Source organism: Schistocerca americana, chromosome 2 (assembly GCF_021461395.2).
Source record: "Schistocerca americana isolate TAMUIC-IGC-003095 chromosome 2, iqSchAmer2.1, whole genome shotgun sequence".
Lineage (NCBI taxonomy): Eukaryota > Metazoa > Arthropoda > Insecta > Orthoptera > Acrididae > Schistocerca > Schistocerca americana.
The window spans coordinates 900,658,303-900,677,188 of NC_060120.1; the positions used below are offsets into that span (position 1 = coordinate 900,658,303).

The 18,886-nt window shown below is 39.2% G+C and overlaps 1 protein-coding gene across 1 annotated transcript in view; it reads left to right on the forward strand.

Annotated features, from left to right (window-relative positions):
• Positions 1 to 18,630, forward strand: part of LOC124595883 (farnesol dehydrogenase-like) — a 40,653-nt gene extending 22,023 nt beyond the window's left edge. The window contains exons 3-6 of the mRNA XM_047134790.1: positions 2,489 to 2,618; positions 4,836 to 4,965; positions 12,591 to 12,737; positions 18,189 to 18,630. Of these exons, the coding sequence (XP_046990746.1) occupies positions 2,489 to 2,618; positions 4,836 to 4,965; positions 12,591 to 12,737; positions 18,189 to 18,227 (446 nt within the window). The 3' untranslated portion in view covers positions 18,228 to 18,630. The remainder of the gene's footprint in view (positions 1 to 2,488; positions 2,619 to 4,835; positions 4,966 to 12,590; positions 12,738 to 18,188) is intronic.
• The last annotated feature ends 256 nt before the right edge of the window (positions 18,631 to 18,886 follow it).

Genomic DNA, 18,886 nt, shown 5'->3' on the forward strand with positions numbered 1-18,886 from the left:
ATGATTGCTAAGTGTGGCGCTACTCTAAAAGGAACCTGACTGGTTCGCAATTGGCACCAGAGGTCTTGCCTTCATTAAGTGGTTTAAGCTGGTTCGCTAATCATATTGGCAGCTGTTCTTGATTCTAATTCTGGAATACTTACTTCGTAGTCTTTGCTGAAGGAATTTCGGAAAACCGCGTTTGGTAACTGGTTTAGTGGCACTGTCATCAATTACATGGCCATTGTTATCTTACAGTAAAGCTAGTGATTGCATCTTGCCACTTTACATACGACCAGAATTTCTTTGGGTTTTCTGCTAGATTGTATCTTGTTGCGCCCACGAGCTAGGAATTAAATTTCCTTAACATTCTATCGTCAAAGGTTACATTCGACTCTTTAGTGTGGCTACAATTTTGTATCGGCCATCGCGTGGATTTGTTGAGATGGGCAGCCCATCTGAAATGAGTTGCCCAACCTCGCAACTGCTGAGAATGAGAGCCGTTATAGACTATCATCTTTGTATGAATTTCCATTCGTGATAAATATTCGAAAACAGCGAATTTTGTGATAGTGGTCTCGTGCCGTTCGAATTTAAGAATAATACACTAAGTGCTGAGTACAAATTTGTTGTGTACATGAAGTTAATTTATTTTCGTCGGCTCGACTGCGCACTAATATCCATAGGACTTTCTGCTGCCATTTTATTCCAACGAGTCTGTTTCTTCGCAGCTGTTTGATTTTTCTCGTGTATGGCCTGCAGATTTAAAGACCATATTCAGGGAGGACACTTTCTTAGGCATGCTTCATAAATCGAATGCCGTAAGTACAGTCGCTGCCCTTCCACCAATGGGTGGCGCCTGCAATGCGTATAGCTACTACAGTGATAATTCGTTTAAAAAATGTAATCGCTCCACATAAGGTTTCGTTTTTTACGTTAGCTTAAAGAGGACTGTTACTCGTTTCTCCGGCCAAAATTTGTTTCCTCAGCTGGTCATAGGTTAGGGGTACCACTGTCAATTATCGTAACGTAAATATTTGATATTTGTTTTGTAGTTTTCATTTCTCCTAGGCTAAATGCTGTGGAACACAGCTATTGGTATGGTACTGACTACAGATTTCTCAATTTTTCTTTCATGCACTCTGATTTCTATCGTAAGTGTGCTAATTTGATGTGCTTAATTTTCTACTGTGTCTATAACTGTCTGCGTTAGTTTAGACGTAGCTTGCAGTGTGTTAGAACCGCCCGTATCTTGTGGAGTCCAGTAAAATCGCTTAAATTACCAGGCTAGTAAAAACGCGTCAGTGCTTGCGATCGCTTAAGGGGAAAAGACAGAGTGACTGTCGCAAAAACTATTGATTTTATTACAGAAGTAGAATGTATATAAATTGAATTATTCCCCAAATTTTATGCTCGAACTCCAGAAAGTAACGATTCTGTGAGCGTTTGAAGCTGAAGCATACGATGAACTGGAAAGTTACATACACAAGACGCCATTGTCACAAGTCGTTATCGATGCTCTCACTCCCATTAATACTGATCTGAGAAAACCCGATTTGCTCGAGCGTTGTTTGCGCGATTTTATTCAAAATGTGAACAAAAGTTTTAAGTCTCATTCGGAGATACGCTCCAAAAATAACATCCAGCCGAAGCGAAATTGTCAACATTGCTTCAAATTTGGCCTTATGTCTACTCAGTGTATGCTATACTACAGTAATGTACATGCAAATACCTTTCATAGCAAAATTGGCGATGAAATCTCTGATTCTATGGAGGTAGACGCCAGCGGCGAAAAGGGCTTAGAGGACGAAAAGGGCTTACCAAGCCAAAGTGACAGAAAGCGGCCATCCACTAGCTGGGGATAGTAATTATGGACCAGGTATTGATGACGTCCCGTAAGTTTCAAACTTTGTCCCGCTTTCTGTACGATAAATATCTTTTAAACTTTAAACGCGTTTTTCTCAAAACCGTTTTTCGGCATGGTTGTCGTCGCCCTCGCTAAAATTTTCATCCTGTTTAATGATTCTCCCCTGAACCAAACTGAATTTTCTAAAATTCTTTTTCGGCAGGAAAAGATGGTCCAAAAAAATTGCTATTTTTTCAGATATTTATAATTGACCACAAAAATTTTTGGAAATCCCTACGATGAACTAAACTCTGTAAGTATGAGGGTGATATGTTAATTTCATGTTTCGGATAACCACAACTGGAGTTACAGCGACAACCGTCGATCTGCCTCCTTTCAGAGCTGCCCCGATTACACAGTAAAAACACAAATATTTTCCAATAAAAATGCCAATAAAAACTTCAATGTATGCTTTGTCCATTGCAGCAAACCCCGTTTGTCTACTAAATTCCAGTACAGAGGAAAAAAATCCTGAATTAGAGCAATATTTTCGTCAGTCACCCTGTCGTTCCCCCTTGATTGCTTTCACTATACTGGAAATTGTCATTAGTCGATACATTTGTCACGGCTTCCTTCAGCGTAAAACCCTTCTATTTTTTGCAGCTGCACCTACGGATCTGTGGAGACGCGTCCTGGACGTGAATGTGCTGGGTCTGAGCATCTGCACCAGAGAAGCAGTGCAGGACATGTTGGCCAGAGGTGTCGACGACGGCTTCATCATCCACATCAGCAGGTAGGCGCTTCATCACGCATTTTGTATTAGAAAATCGTGCGTTACACGGAATACTCGCATTGGTGGTGTAATTAAAGAACAAACGGAAGTTCATAGCATTTTCCATACGTTTAATAAAAATAAGATACACATCAGACTTCAGTACTCACAATACAGGGAGAATCAGAAAGAATCATCCGATTTGGCACGTCTGTATTTCTGAAACTAATAAACATAGACATTGAATTTTTTTATGAATGGGAAACTTTTCATACCTTTCCATTGGTGTCAAATATGCCCCCTTGAGATGCACGGCACATAGTCAGTGCTGTATTCAAATTGTTCCCACACTGCAGCGAGCATGTCTTGAGTTAGTTTCCACAGCTGCTGTTACCTATGTCCTTCTTAGTAACGGAGGCACCCTTTCATAAACCCCCACAAGAAATAATCAGTGAGGTCCGGTGACCTAGGAGGCCAGTAACGTAAGACTGAATCATTCGGTCCAGTGTGAACGATCTAACCTTCAGTAATCCTTCGATTTAAAAATTTCCGCACTTCCAGATGCCAGTGTGGTGTCCCATCCTGTTGGTAAATGAAGTCGTTCGAATCACTCCAAGAATGTGGGAAAGAAAGTTCTCAAGCATTTAGAGATACGTGCTTCCTGTGATGGTGTTTGTGGCAAACAGAAATGGACCGTGCACCTTTTCCTGTGAAACTGCAAAAAACACATTAAATTTTGAAGAGTCCCTCATGTTTTACAGCTTCAGTTGGTTGTTCTGTACCCCCATTCTCACACTGACGGTTAGTCTTTCCATTTAAATGGAATGTTGCCTTGTCACTGAACAATAAGCATGGAATAAAACTGTCATCCTCCATCTTGACAAGAACGAAATTACTGAACCCCACATGTTGCCACTTTCATGAGGAGCTTGGGGTAGCTGAATTTTGTATGGTTTCATGTGTAAACGTCGACGCAACAAACGCCAGACGGACATCGGGGGCATGTTGAGCTGTCTAGCTGGACGACTAACGGATTTCTGCGAACTGCTTGTGAAATTGGCGGATGCGTTTAATGTCTGACATTCGGGGACAGCCCGGCGATTTGCCTTTAAACAACCAACCTGTTTCTCGGAATTCCTCGTGCCATCGTCTAATGCTCTGTGCTGTAAGAGGATCCGCACCATATCGAGTACGAAAGTAAGGCTGAACAGTTAATACTGACCCACACTGCGCGAAAAGAACACACAATGCTTTCTGTTAAGACACAATTTTTACTAGAACTGAACTGAAGTGGGCGCACAATGCTACCTACGGGGAAACCATGTAAAACTAGTTTGCTGTTGTCAACGGTACGTTGTTCATGCTCACGTCCAAAATAAGTTGATTTTTAAAATCGGATGATTTTTTGAAGACTCTGTATATTCTTTCATTATTTAAGTCTGCCAATGCTGGGATAACTTTAAGATTCCGCGAATGTAGAAATCACGTAGAACTTTTCGGGCCATATTAGGAGCGCATTTTCATCAGGAAAGAAAGCTCCTTGAAGGTTGTTGGACAGAACGGAAAAGACGAAAATCTGATGGCGCAAGTTCAGGTGAAAGTGGAGTGGGTGGAGAATGACTTCCCAACTCCTGTACAGTGTTTTGTCAGGCAGGATGTGGGTGGACGTTATCGTGGAGTAGCGTCACTTCACGCAGGCTTCCTGGTCGTTATCCCTGGACTGAGTCTGCAAGACGTCTTAGTTGTTGAAAGTAAATATCAGCAGTGATGGCTACACCTCGGGGAAGTAATTCGTAGTACAAAAAACCGTCGCTGTTCCACCAGATGCACAACTTTTTTATGGATGCGCACAGGTGTTGCACACAGACAAATTGATGACGAGCATTCAAAGATGCACAAATGACCACCCACTAATTTTTGTGATTTTGGCTTAGAGCGTGCGGTACCCACACACCAGTTTTCTGAATCAACCGCACTGCGTGAAAATGCACTTAGGTGGAATGATTGATAGTCGTGATAGTCGTAAGGCACAGAAATGTTCCTTCCGCCATGTTTTTATGCTGCCATCGTATCTAAAATTTTAGTTGATACTAAAGCTCTAGAATGAAGTCTTCCGGGGGCTGCGCGAGAAAGACTACATTTGTTGATAAGATAGAACTGTGTACCCACTTGTAACAATGCGACAATACGTGCAGCTTATTTTGGCCGACCTACTTACACATCTTCCGGCTTTTTCAGCTTGGCTGCTCACTCTCCGCCGTACAACAGCGACCTGGCGATGTATTACGCAAGCAAACACGCCGTCAATACGCTGCTGGAAGGCTTACGCAAAGATCTGGTCGCCAGGGGCAGCAAGATACGCGTTGGGGTAAGTTTGCTGCACCGGCTGCTACGGCTCCTTGCAGTTACTCTTGGTTGTTTACGTTCTGTGCGAAGTGCTTAGTCTTGTTTTCATATTCGGGTGGTAGCGCCAGTTGAGTGTACCGTTTTTTGATAAAAAGCTGACTTTGCTTACTGATAATAGTTGAGTAGGCTAGTTGCATGTGAAAGCTAAACACTGCCGCTTCCTAGCCCATGCCTCTTTGGGTGCAATTCATGCTACTCTTCTCCATATTTACTGGGCCTCGATCTCATCCAGACTGCTCTAGAATTGCCAGGTTTATGGCCCAGTGGGGCCTTCAGCTTGGAAAGTGTTATACCCATGTCATCATTCTGGAGTTTGTCTAGCCATTGATGCCTTCCAGACGAGTCCTATAGACAATTCTCCTTGCTGAATTGGTGTCTAAAGTCTTCAGTTCTGAGATGTGGCAGTTCTGATGATACCAACTCTTGGTATTGTATGTATCCCATACTTTCTACAAATGCAGGGTGTCAACCTCCCGATATTCGTCCTCTGATGGGATTGCCAGTTGGAATGCACCTCACTGCGCTTTGCTAAGGTCATAGCCACTTTTCCCTGGAATGTGCTGATAATGTTTTCTCCTGCACATCCCCGTGATTGGTGCCCAATCCACGCATTAGGACTGATCCATTTTGAAGTCCTAAGGTCTCACCCTCAGGATCTCTCGGTGTCGGTTATGTTCTGTTCTTAAATAGTAGCGTACTGCAATCTTTTATGCTGACAGCTCTAAAACCATGGATAAGCTGGGATACTCTTTCATGATTCCTGCTTGCCAGGAACATCCTTTGTTGCCAGGAACTTAGTGTTTTTACAGAGGAGCTAATAGTGGTTAAGAGCCTTCCACTTTATTCAACAGGCTTCCCTTTACTTTGGTTTAATTTTAATATGTAGTTACCCAGTGAGCGGTCTTCAGGCTGTAGATAGACATTACTTCAGGAAACCTGTGGTCTGTTATACATCACCCTCTTGGTGAACTTGGTCATAATGATTGCTTGGTTGTGTTTACCTGTGTTGCAAGTCATGTGAATATCCCATGGAATGAACTAGCAGAATATTTGGTTTTGCCAATTCCAGGTGCAGATTTGCAGGGCTATAAAGGAGGCTACTGCTATATGGTGCTCTTCCTTCTGTTCCTCCTAGAAGCCAAGATGGAATAAACTGTCTTATGTTACCTCTGCATCGGTCGTACCAGGCTAAGCTATAAAGTTACTTTATGTAATAAGCCACCCTGTAGTGCAGTTGTGAAGCTTCTTCTTCTGTCCCTCCATGCTAAGCATGGCCATCTGAATTCTTTGCCTCAAATGTTGGCAGAAGATTGATGGACAGTTGATCTGTTTCTCAGTTTTCACTGGGAAAGTGGTTTTTATTTCCAGATAAAAGGCTGTAAGCTACCTTCGGTGCTTGACAGGGGTGACGTGGTTGGGGCAGCTCCCATTGCATACTGGGGCTGGGGGATGCCTGACCCTACCTCCTTGACCACTTTGTCATCTTTCTGTTAGTAGTCTATTTTAATTGCTTTTTAGATGTAGTTTCTTTCTGCTGCATCCTATTTTAGAGGTACCTCTGTTTAATGCCTTGACTACACTGGTGCAGGGTGGGACAGCTGTGGGTGGGGAGATGGAAGATGTCTATTTTTTAGACTGTGTGCTGTCATAAGAGCTAACTTTTAGAGGAAAAATTGTTGAAATGCCTGCGAGACCTCTGTGTACCTGTGGAGCCATGTGAATGGTTGCCAGCATTGATTAGCGATGCACTGCAGAGATGAGAACATGGATATGAAAAGTGAGCATTTTAGCAATCATCATGTAATCACTTCCTCAAGAAGTCAGTTGATGAGTTAGAGAAGATAGAAATGTCGCTGACAAGGGAATGTCCCCCAGACCTAGCAGCCAAAACCAGATAACAATTATCAGAGAATCGGTTCAAGCCACCCCATTATTCATATGAAAAATTGTTGCATACAATAAATGTTATAATGTTAATGAATCTAGAGTACCAAACATGTTGGCTGCCAATGAATTGAAAGTATTTGACAGATATGGCCGCCAGATTGACAGGTGTCATGAATTTGACTATTTTGCAAAAACTAAAAATTTACTTCAAACAATATGCAGTAAGAGTACTTAGGGTCACATTTCCAAAAATGGAAGTTCCTGTGTATCTTTCGATTTTCCCTATTTGTCAATATGGTTCAAATTTGGAGCTTCAATGAATTAATCAAAACACAGTGGAAAGGCAAACAGTGCCTACTTTACGAGAGTACCACTAAGTATATATTTGGTGTATCCATCTGCAGTAATAAGTCAAATGTCACAAGCTGTACATTCCACTGTGATTTAATAACTTCATTGAAATGCCACATCTGCATTCCAGCAACGAATAATGGAAGAAAGTAAGACACTGCAATTTTTGTTTTGAGAAATGACTCTGCAAGGACTGTATATCTCAATATTAACTATTTTACACAAATGATTAGCTTTGTGGCCAATAGCTCATTTGACTCTGGTGAGTCTGCTGGTTAGATTATCTGATATGCTATAGTTTTCTTAAGTGTGTTGCAGTTCTTAAATAGGTTACCTTCAAAAATAGGTTGTACACAGGTGCAGTTTTTCAAATAATTGACATTGATGGAACACAAATCCCTGTATATTGAAATTTTTATTCTGGTTTGGCTGTTCATACTGGTATAATCTTCTACAAAAGAAGTTGCACAAAATTTGCTATAGAATATAGTTAACTGCTAGTTATCAAGAAGCTTCGGAGATTTTGAAGAAAATTTTTTGGAAATATTGTGAAGAGGTGTAAGCTAGTATGTCATTATGATTTCAGATTAAAAGGCCAAATTGTGGAATAGCACCATTTGGAGTCATCAAAACAGAGTAAGGACAGTGCAGTGTTCTGGAAAAGTTACGGGCAGTGTCTCCTGGGATGCAGTGTGTTGCGTTCTGATAGGTTTCCTTTAATCGACTGTAAGTGCTCTCCACTCCATTCACTTTCAAACCCTGTTGGGCTTTGTGATGAACTCTCTGGGAAGATACTTGTGCAGTGGAACAGTACTGTGGATAAAATTTGTATAGTTGGGTGTGTAAGCATTCTATTTTGTCCTTATAGTTTAAATCTGTCACTCTACGATCAAAATCTTTGTTTCTGTGGAGAAACAGCTGGAGGGTGTACAGAAAGTGAGGTCAGTCTCTTCCTGCAGCCAGAATGGATTTCTACCACAAGGAGTTCACAATTTACAAAATGGGAGGGGAGAAGGAGAGGGAATGTGAGCAGCAAAGTGAAAGTTGTACTGAAAATTGACAGAATTCTGTAAAGTGTCTAAAAAAATAAAAATATGCATAACAATGGGTTACTCAATACTTTAAATGATCCTCGTACATTTGTTGGCACTTTCTCTTATAATGATTTGTGCAGATTTGAGACTTTTCAGCTGAACACATTATTTTCCTAATATTTAGAGTTTCCAAACAACTTTCACTGCATAGTGCATAGGTCAGTTGCCTGCTGTTGGTAATTTAAACTGTGAATTGATTGACTGGACTGTCTTGTTGCCTAAAGTAGTTAGTGTTGAGAACCCATTTGTGAAGCTTTGTCCATATTAGATTGTAATTTCTGACAAGAGGCAAACCAATTGGCATCGGATACCATACTTCATGTAAGGCCTCCATCTCTGTTCCTAAAATTGCCTCACAATCTAGTCTGCCCCTTTACTACACTGACCCAGAAGTATGTTGGGTACATCGTTATGACGGTATCTTCAGTGTTAATTTCGCGCACAGCTGATAAAAAAATGAGGGTTTATTCTGTTCAGTTATGTTTAGTCTGAATTATTACAAAAGGGGAGGGAGAGAACTTTCCTATTGTCCTGTATCAAGGGGTCTTCCCACCCCATTCACAGATGGAGTGTGGCAAGAATGGTTGTTGGTACATTTCTTGAAGAGCTGTTTTTGTCTAATTCTATTTGTAACAGACCTACAGGATAGATAATGTTTCTTCATGATGTCCTGATCCAGAACTCCCCAATTCTTGATAGGCTGAAGTTGGTAGACTTTGACCCACTAATATTTTGTGCTTTGTCACTATCAACACTGGTGCCATAACAATACAGTACCTGGGTGTACTGAAGTGGTGGTGTTACATGCCAAACACATTAAGCACATGTGCATAGGTGTGCACAATGTGGCAAGAGAGGCACTTGCACTACCTTGGAACCTGGTCACAGTTCTACATTCATAGCAAAATTCTCACGAATTTATAGCAGTGATTGTCTGCAATTGTACCAAACTGCAGATTTTACACAGCATAGCATGATAGGAACAGTAACTTTAGTAATGATGATATGTCTTTGGTTTTTTGGTTGTCACAATGCCCATGGGAAACTTTGCAGATTACTTGGTACGATGACAATTTTAGCACTCTTCTGTTGTCAAAATAGTCACAAAACTTTACAGATTTGTACTGAAATAGTGTCCTCAGGGTCTTGATCACTTCCTTTGATCTGATTTGATGTGATTTTTATTGGTCCAGTTTTATCATATAGCACAAATTGTACAATTGATATTGGACAGGTCAAAGATAAGTTACAATAATACATAGTATTAGCAATTAAAATTAGGTACCTACTACAATTAATTTTGTCACTTACTCAGAAATTCTCTGACAGAATAGAAACTGTGCTCTATTAGAAATGCCTTTAGTTTAGCTTCAAATATTGGATGAGTAGTATTTTTTATTTCCTCTGGTATCTTATTGTGTAGTATTACACCAATGTTAATTATGCTCCTCTGATAGGTGGTTGTCCTGTGATATTTTTGATGTATATTTGATTCCCTTCTGGTACTATAGTTGTGTACATTTTTGTTCTGTAGCAGTTTGCCTGTTTTCAGGAGGTAGTCCCTAGTGAACAAGATAGTTTCATAAATGAATAAACTTGGAACATTTAGGACACAAAGCTCAGTAAAATGGGATTTACAGGCCTTCTTTTTGAGGCCACAAATTATTCTTAAAGCTCTTTTTTGCATTCTAAAAACCTTTACACTGTATCCCCAGAAAATGATCCCATATCTGATTGAGTGGAACTGGGCATAGTATGCCTGCAGTACTGTTGTTTTGTTTGTTGTAGCCTTTAAAATTCTTAGGCCATAGCACACAGACAATAGTTTTCTACACAAGTTATTTATATGTGTCTCCCACTTTGTCTTGCTGGACCCAAGAATTATGCGACATTTACATTTTCTAGGGGATCATTTTTTAATTGGGCTTGAATAGACATTTGATTAGCTGTAGGAATTAAATGAAAATCGACACACACCTTTTTCAGTATTTATGAGTTTTTTTGTGGACCACTCAGAAAGTCTTTTCATAGAACTTTCTGCTGTGGACCACAAAGTTTCTGGACTGGATCCAGTGAGCAATATGCTGGTGTCATTGGCAAACAGGATAGTTTTTGTGGGACTCGCATATTCAACTAAGTCGTCCACATAAATCAAGAAGAGTAGTGGACCTAAGATTGAGCTCTGTGGTACACCATATTTTATTGGTAATTCCCTAGAAAGAAACAAGTTGTTTCTTGTTTTATTCATTTTGTTCAATTCATACTGAGCTACAGAAAGGGACCAAACAAATGCCTTGACTTAGATTCCTAGCATAAAGGGGACACCTATCAATCATTTGAACATAGTTCTTGAAGAATGAAAAGTTTTCACAGTAAATGAATTAGTTATATTGAAAGTGGCAGTTTTAGAATCTTGCCCCCTCTTACAAAAATTTCTGCAGACCCCCATGCATATTTGTAGCACCAGCAGCATGTTACAAAAGCATGACCCCTGCACCATCTCATCAATGCACAGCTGCACATGTGCTGGGAGTCAGTTTCTTAAAGTGTTTAAGCAGTTTCTTTCATAAGTCTGGCAGGTTTCTACCAGTGGCTGACATTTAAAATTTGTCACCTCCTTTCCAGTCAAAGACCACATCTTCTACCCTTTCCTGTACATCCTTGCTGTCATCTGTTAGACATGACATACAGTAGCTTGTGCACACACTTCAGAAGTAACCTAGTACAGGCCATAGAAGCTGCAGTTTCTCAATGTCTTATTGCTGAGTTGTAGCCTGCCATTTGCTTTAACAGTAGTAAAGCCTATGTGGCTGTTCCACTCCATATGTCCACACACTGTTCCACATAAACATTGACATGAATGGTTCCAGTAATCCTGTAGTAGAGATACCTCTGTCTACTCAGGAAAAGGTTATTTTGTTAAAAGTAGATTGATGTTTGACTTAGGATATATTCTAAGGCTACCATAAATATAGTATCTAATGGTAGTTATGTAAGTCAGACTTCACTTTTTGTAGATGTGTGTCCCAGTTTCCTGTTATCTTAGATCATCTCTCTGGTCAAAGGTTCTGATGTGGATTATGGTTAACAGTGGTGCTAATTCACAGTGTGAACAGAAATGGGCAGAATCTCCACTGGATCCTGGGATTTATTGAACTTTGCTTATGTTAATGATTTTCCTGTGTAAATAGTGCTGACTATGATCACTTGTCTAAGTAGTTTCATGGGCATTAAATGGTGGCAACATTCTTAGACTTCCATTTGTGAAAGAATATTTGAAGACCAAATTCAATGTCTGTCTTGTTTTTGCTCCTTTTTTGTGCTTCTCATTCCCACAAAACTGGACCCTGGTTTTTCTGCTTCTGACATTAACATGAAAATAACAAACGTTTCTAGGGATTTTGTACAGGTAAAGATATTTTGCTCTAGCAGTTTTTAAGGCTTCACACATTGCTTGGCTAACAGCGGAATGTTTAAATTATGTGAATTCAAGCTTTGTTTTGTAACTATTGTGCAGTAGGTACTGTTCCTTGAAGCTTTCTGGTGTTTGTCCTCAAGGGGAACAGCTACCCATCTCTAATTCTGCTAGGTACAAATTTTTCTAGTGACTGGTCAGCTATTCGTTTAAACTTATAGGTCCTCTACATGTTAACTATCTGAATCACATGGTTCTAGTACCTTTCTGAGAAACGCTAACCTTGATGTTAGCAAAACTATTAAATGTGTTTCCTGTTTGCTTTCCCAGCCCTGTGTAGCTTAGTGCCCATTGCTGCTTCAACTGGTTCAGTATCCCTGACTGGTCACTATTTGATTATCTTCAAAAAGTTCAGATGTGTTCATTGCCAACACTTCTCCCCATGATGGAAAAATGTACCTAGAGTGCCAAACACTGATGCTTCTAGGTAATTTTCAGAAAAAGCCTTTATAGTTTTTGAAGAATACAATGAGCAACCTTCTTCACTTGAAGACTGAGGATAAATGCAGAAAAACATGGTAAAAATACCTCTACTAGACTGAAAACGTGAAAATGTAGAGATTGTTTTGCTGACAATGCTACAGATTAAAAATTTGTTTTGCTGACAATGCTACAGATTAAAAATTTGTTTTGCTGACAATGCTACAGATTAAAAATTTGTTTTGCTGACAATGCTACAGATTAAAAATTTGTTTTGCTGACAATGCTACAGATTAAAAATAATTAAATTTGTTGTCTTTTGTTAGTGGAGTAAAATAGACAAATGTATTTAATTTGCAGGCAGTTTCTCCTGGGCTGGTGAAGACAGAAATTTTCTCTCATTCCAAAAAAATAACACCAGGCATCTTCGACATAGCACCTTGCCTTGAAGCAGAGGATGTTGCAAATGCTGTAGTTTACATGTTGTCGCAACATCCACGTGTACGGGTAAATGCTAGCAATATGTTACTCGTAGCTTGCTATCGCTGTACTAACCTATCTGCCACAAAATCTTAACTTTAATAAAGTCAATGTTCTTGGTACCTTAGCATATTGGGCATTAAATATGAGCACAAGAAATATTGACTATGATTAACATAAAGCTGTGGATTGTGAATGATCTATGGTGATAAAAAAAAAATTTGTATGCAATAAACATTTGAAATGTTAATCTCCAATAGCAGTGCTGTGTTATGTTTAGACATTAGTCATTCATTTTGTCAGTCTACTGCAATGCAGTCGCATCAGACATTTGACTTTGTGATATTGTACTCATCCACCTCTTAAACATATCACCGGTACTTGTTTTGATGTAATATACTGCAAAATACTAACACAGATTCTTTACAGACGAATGGAAAAACTAGAAGAAGCCAACCTCAGGGAAGATCAGTTTGGATTCCATAGAAATGTTGGGACACGTGTGGCAATACTGACCCTACGACTTATTTTAGAAGCTAGATTAAGAAAAGGCAAACCTATGTTTATAGCATTTGTAGACTCGGAGAAAGCTTTCGACAATGTTGACTGGAATACTCTCTCTCAAATTCTGAAGGTGGCAGGTGTAAAATACAGGGAGCGAAAGGCTATTTAGTTTGTACAGAAACCAGATGGCAATTATAAGAGTCGAGGGGCATCAAAGGGAAGCAGTGGTTGGGAAGGGAGTGAGACAGGGTTGTAGCCTCTGCCCGATGTTATTCAATCTGTATATTGAGCAAACAGTAAAGGAAACAAAAGAGAAATTTGGAGTAGGTATTAAAATTCATGGAAAAGAAATAAAAACTTTGAGGTTAATCAATGACATTGTAATTGTCAGAGACAGAAAAGGACATGGAAGAGCAGTTGAACGGAATAGACAGTTCCTTGAAAGGAGGATATAAGATGAACATCAACAAAAGCAAAACGAGGATAATGGAATGTAGTCAAATTAAATCGGGTTATGCTGAGGGAATTAGATTAGGAAATGACACTTAATGTAGTAAAGGAGTTTTGCTATTTGGGGAGCAAAATAACTGATGGTCGAAGTAGAGAGGATATAAAATGTAGACTGGCAATGGCAAGGAAAGCGTTTCTGAGGTAGAGAAATTTGTTGACATAGAGTATAGATTTAAGTGTCGGGAAGTGTTTCTGAAAGTATTTATATGGAGTGTAGCCATGTATGGAAGTGAAACATTGACGATAAATAGTTTGGACAAGAAGAGAATAGAAGCATTTGAAATGTGGTGCTACAGAAGAATGCTGAAGATAAGATGGGTAGATCTCATCTCTTTCATTGAAGATGATTGGTGGAAGAAACAAAGAATAACTTCATAAAAATGAAACTCAAAACTGTGGATACACTGCTTATTAAGCACCACACAATACTGCTACCACTCCAGAATGGATACCTACTATCTAAAATGTAATCCATTGCACATTTTACAGATTTATACCTAGTATTTTGCTGTTAGGCATGTAACTTACCATGTTCAGCAGTTTGACACTGGTTGGTAGCATTAGAATAAACATAAACTCAAGCTACAACCATATTGGAAATCCTTAAAAGCCAGATCTATCTAGCATTTTCAGTTGCAAGAATAGTGGTGAACAGCAAAACATCACTTGACTTTCTGCTACAAATGGCTCTCGTGAACTAGCTACCAGTCAATATCTGTGACATGGTCTGGATTTCTGCCACTGACACTGAATTGATGTCTGGGTTTTGGAGCAGGAGAAGGGTTCACTATGTGAAAGTAATATTTTCTCAAGAGGGGAGAAAGGAAGGGCAGCTGGCAGCTGTTGGGTATGCCTTGCTTTATTTCCTGATCAGTTGAGCAACTGTATTTGATGCACGATAGCAACGGTCATGTTAAGCAGTGCAGTCCTATAAAAGGCTTGCCACCCATTCCATAGCAAGCCTAACCACATTTGGTCATTCTTTGTAGTGAAGAGCAGCCCCTCTCCAAATGTGATGGCTCTCTGAGGCCTTCACAGACAAAAATTACCCTTACAACTTTGTCCAGTTGTCCCTGTGCTCTCCTCAGACCACAAATTAGGATCACTGTATTCTAAGGACCTAAGTTAATCATTCACTCCCATGATGACCTTGCTGCAATCAGATGTGAACTATAGATAAAATTCACTACTTCTATATGAAATATAACACAAGAGACCAAGGACCAAAGTCTAATCACAAAAACTAGCAGTCTTGCATCCACGGACAGTGTGGCTCTAATTTGTCTTTTTGCTTAACCCTCTTTCCCCAGCAGTTTCATTCCACTGTATATGGAAACAAGTTGTTTGCAGTTTCAGCTCAGTATAAAGAGAAAGGGTAACCTTTAACCACAAGTAGGGATTGAAAAATCAAAAATCATATTTCTGACCCTTGAAAATATTGTTGAATAGCTTCAATTCTGGTCAATAACTTCAATGTAAATGAACATGATTATTGCTGTTGTACCAACTTTTAGTAAAATATGTAAGGGTACTATGTAAAAAGCTTGTCATACAAAAAAATCTGTTCTTTTAAAAATTCTTATTTTTATTCTTTATATGGTTCATTTATTTCTTGCAAACAGTAATCAGATACAGCACAAAGAATGTACTGCTTATCTTTCTTGTTTCATCCTCCATGAGACTGACCCCTCTTTGATCATTTAAAACTTTAAATTTAATAACTCGGTGTTTGACAAAATCATGTGCATAATACTGCAAATGCTCTTACAGAACAAATCATCCAAATCTGGTAAAAACTTTATTACAACTGTCGATTTCTGGAAGAAGATAAATTCCTATTTGAGTCCTTTAATACTTCATTCTGATGGTTCCTCATGACTCATTGCTTAGACCAATTTTTCTGATTTGGAGACGAATTAGGATCAAAGATAGGCAAGGTAACAGAAGATGAGGCATGTACCATTAATTTTTTAAAATTCAATTTTTACAAAACTTCACAACAGATCATAATTGATAATGTAATATTTATATCAGCCTGCTTAGCTGAGTGGTAATGTGTTTGTGGGCCTGGGTTAGATTGTTGGCTGGGTTAGATTTTCTCCACTCATGTACTGGGTATTGTCCTCATCATTTCATCATCACTAATGGACAAGTTGCCCATTGTGGTGTCACCTGAAATAACACTTGCACCCAGTGGCTGAACTACCCTGGATGGGGTTTCCCAGCCAGCAATGTCACACGATCATTTCATTTTTTACCTAATACTTATAAAATTCTTAAAGAATACTGAAATCAAAATACTTTGGAAGAGGCACACATTATTTCAAAAGGGCTTTGATATACACTAAGGAAAATACATATATAAGGAACTGCATTCCTTCTTGTGGTCATAATTCAAATTCAGCATACATTTCGAATTGATAGCTTTAAGTATTCACCTTGCACAATCAATAGTGCCTAGAGAACATGAAGGTAACTCCTTCAGAAAGTGCTAGAATGAGAGCTCCAGTTCAATATCAAATTTTAATATTAGCCTTCTAGGGCATTGCTTCAAGTATCTCGAACAATGTGGAGGATTAGACATACTAGCTTAGTAATTTATTCCTATCATATCCAGACCAAGCATATTGGAGTTTCTTTTAAAGACTAAACTAGATGAATGCATGTTTCTGCAGCCTATAAATTCCTCACACTTCAGAGTATGACTCATGTTGTACACCTGCAAAGTAAAGACAAGTGTTTGTTTTGTAAAACAGTTTAAATTATAGCAATAAAATATTTTACAACCTGACACAATAGAAAAGTGTCCAGTCAAGCTGCACCTGAACATGTTGAAATTTTTAAACCTAAAGAAGATGGCCAAATACAGTTTAAATGTTGTGCTTTGCTCTGAATGTGTCCCATTAAAGACTAACTGTTATGCTGCTGAGCTCAGAGCACCCCACAAAGGCCTTCCTGTTAAGAACAATCTTGTTGGTAAGCTGCCATCTTCTCAATGGCCCAGGAACACTAAGAAACTATGGCAGGTTCTGCTGTGGGCAACTGTGAGAACAGCAGCCAGTTATTGTGCTCCATGCTAGCAACTGCTGAAGGACATCTCAAAGCAAGATTGTGATGTTTGGCACTCTAGACAAGGACTAGTAGGGGTGTGAACTAGCATTGATCACTGATGGGTGACTTGCAAATTGAGATGAGAAATATGGTACAATGGTAAATTCAGGTCCCTGAAGAACAGAGTTCAGGGATAATGGAACAAAACTGCTAAACAGAGGCAGCCTCAGGAAGTTTGAGGATCATGGGATCAGTCAGATAATTGTGAACTCATAATGTTTTATCATCTGGAAGTCTCCATTGGGTCATTCAGTATTCACACGTTGGAACACAGATGTGGAGATGATTGAAAGAGCGTGCTAAGCAATACATATGCTGTTTTGCATAAAGTCTTCTGACTTCGCCTTCTAGCCCATTTTCTACTCCATTCAGTCTGTCTCCAGAATGAGATTTTCACTCTGCAGCAGTGTGTGCACCAATATGAAACTTCGTGACAGATTAAAACTGTGTGCTGGACCGAGACTCTAACTCGGTACTGGAGACAAGGTAATGGCAGAATTGAAGCTGTGAGGATGGGTAATGAGTTGTGCTTGGGTAGCTCATTTGGTAGAGCACTTGCCCATGAAAGGCAAAGGTCCAGAGTTAGTCTCAGTCCAGCACACATTTTTAATCTGTCAGTTTCATATCTCTTGTCTCTTTGGCACACACATTTTCTGTTCCATGTCATGTCTTTTAGTCCAATGCTTGAATCTTTAAGCCTCTGGCTTTGACTGTCAAATATTACATTGACATCCCCTCTGCAGTCTAATTTCTGCAGACAGTAGACTCCATGAGTGCATTGAGGGCCAGCAAGTGTATGCCCCAGTGAAGATGCCACCACTTTGGTGACCACTGATGGCATTCTATCTGGACGGTGATTACACAGGATGTGTGGAATGAGGATAAGCTGCTCTGAGCATAAACACCAGAGAGATGGATACTGAAGGTGAAAGCTTTTGGCTGTCCAACAAAAACTACGAAATTTTTAAAACATACTATATGAGCCCCCTAGTGCAAATGTTGCTCATATGCTAATGTGGACCTAGTGAAAGTGTTCTTGCAGGTGAGGGCAGCATATGACTTGCAATAGCATTTGTCATTTGAAATTCCCCGAATTCCTAGTCATCAAAGTTAATTTTAATCACAGTCTCTTTTAAAATGCTGCTGATTGCTTTATTACTTAAATTCAATTTATTACTGTCTCAGGATGCTTACTTTTTATCATGGCTGAAATGAAAATTTTTTCTTCTTTACTGTAGAGGAGATACTTTGGTTGAAGTAAATAGTTTAAGTTCTGGGATCCAATGTGGAATTTATTGCCTGTATTTTGTGGTAACTGCATTGGTGTCTTAAGTAAACTTCTTTTTGTTCCAGGTTCATGATATTATCCTTAATGCTACTGGTACACAATAGTTGAGGCAGCATCTCTTTTTGGAAATTTCCTTGGTAACAAAAGAAGCATTAGTAAAGGAACTTTGGTCAACAAAATTATTTGTTTCCTGTGCTTATTGTTTTGGTTATGTTAAAGACCTTAAGCTTTTTATCACTTCATCCCTGTCTGGCATCCTCACGGAAACACAAGTGATACTCAACCATGGAAAGTCTCAGAATGTACATGATACTTGGTAATTAAAATGATATCCTAGTTGTTCCCACTGTACTATAGAATTTATCAGAGTACATTGGTCCTGAGCACAACTTGTAATTTAAGTAATTAGTATGGACCAATGTCAAAAATGACAGTGAAGTCAGGAGCTGCTAACTACTGTAAATATACCATAAATTCTCTTAATAAAATATTGTTACTAGTTAAAAAGCATTTAAACCTTCATTTCTGTCATGGTTGACAGATGGTATAAACTGTGTGGCAATCTACTGGTACTGTCCTTCATGAAGACAGAACATACTTAGATTTTTATAGGTTACCATAACTAGATACAAAACAATCACAAGGAAGAAAGGAAGGTAGCAAGGAAAAGTTTAAAATGTTGTAGATAATAGGGACATAAAGGCTGGTATACTAGCTTGATTGGTTACAGCTGTCCTTTTGAATTTAAAAATGTAACACTTAT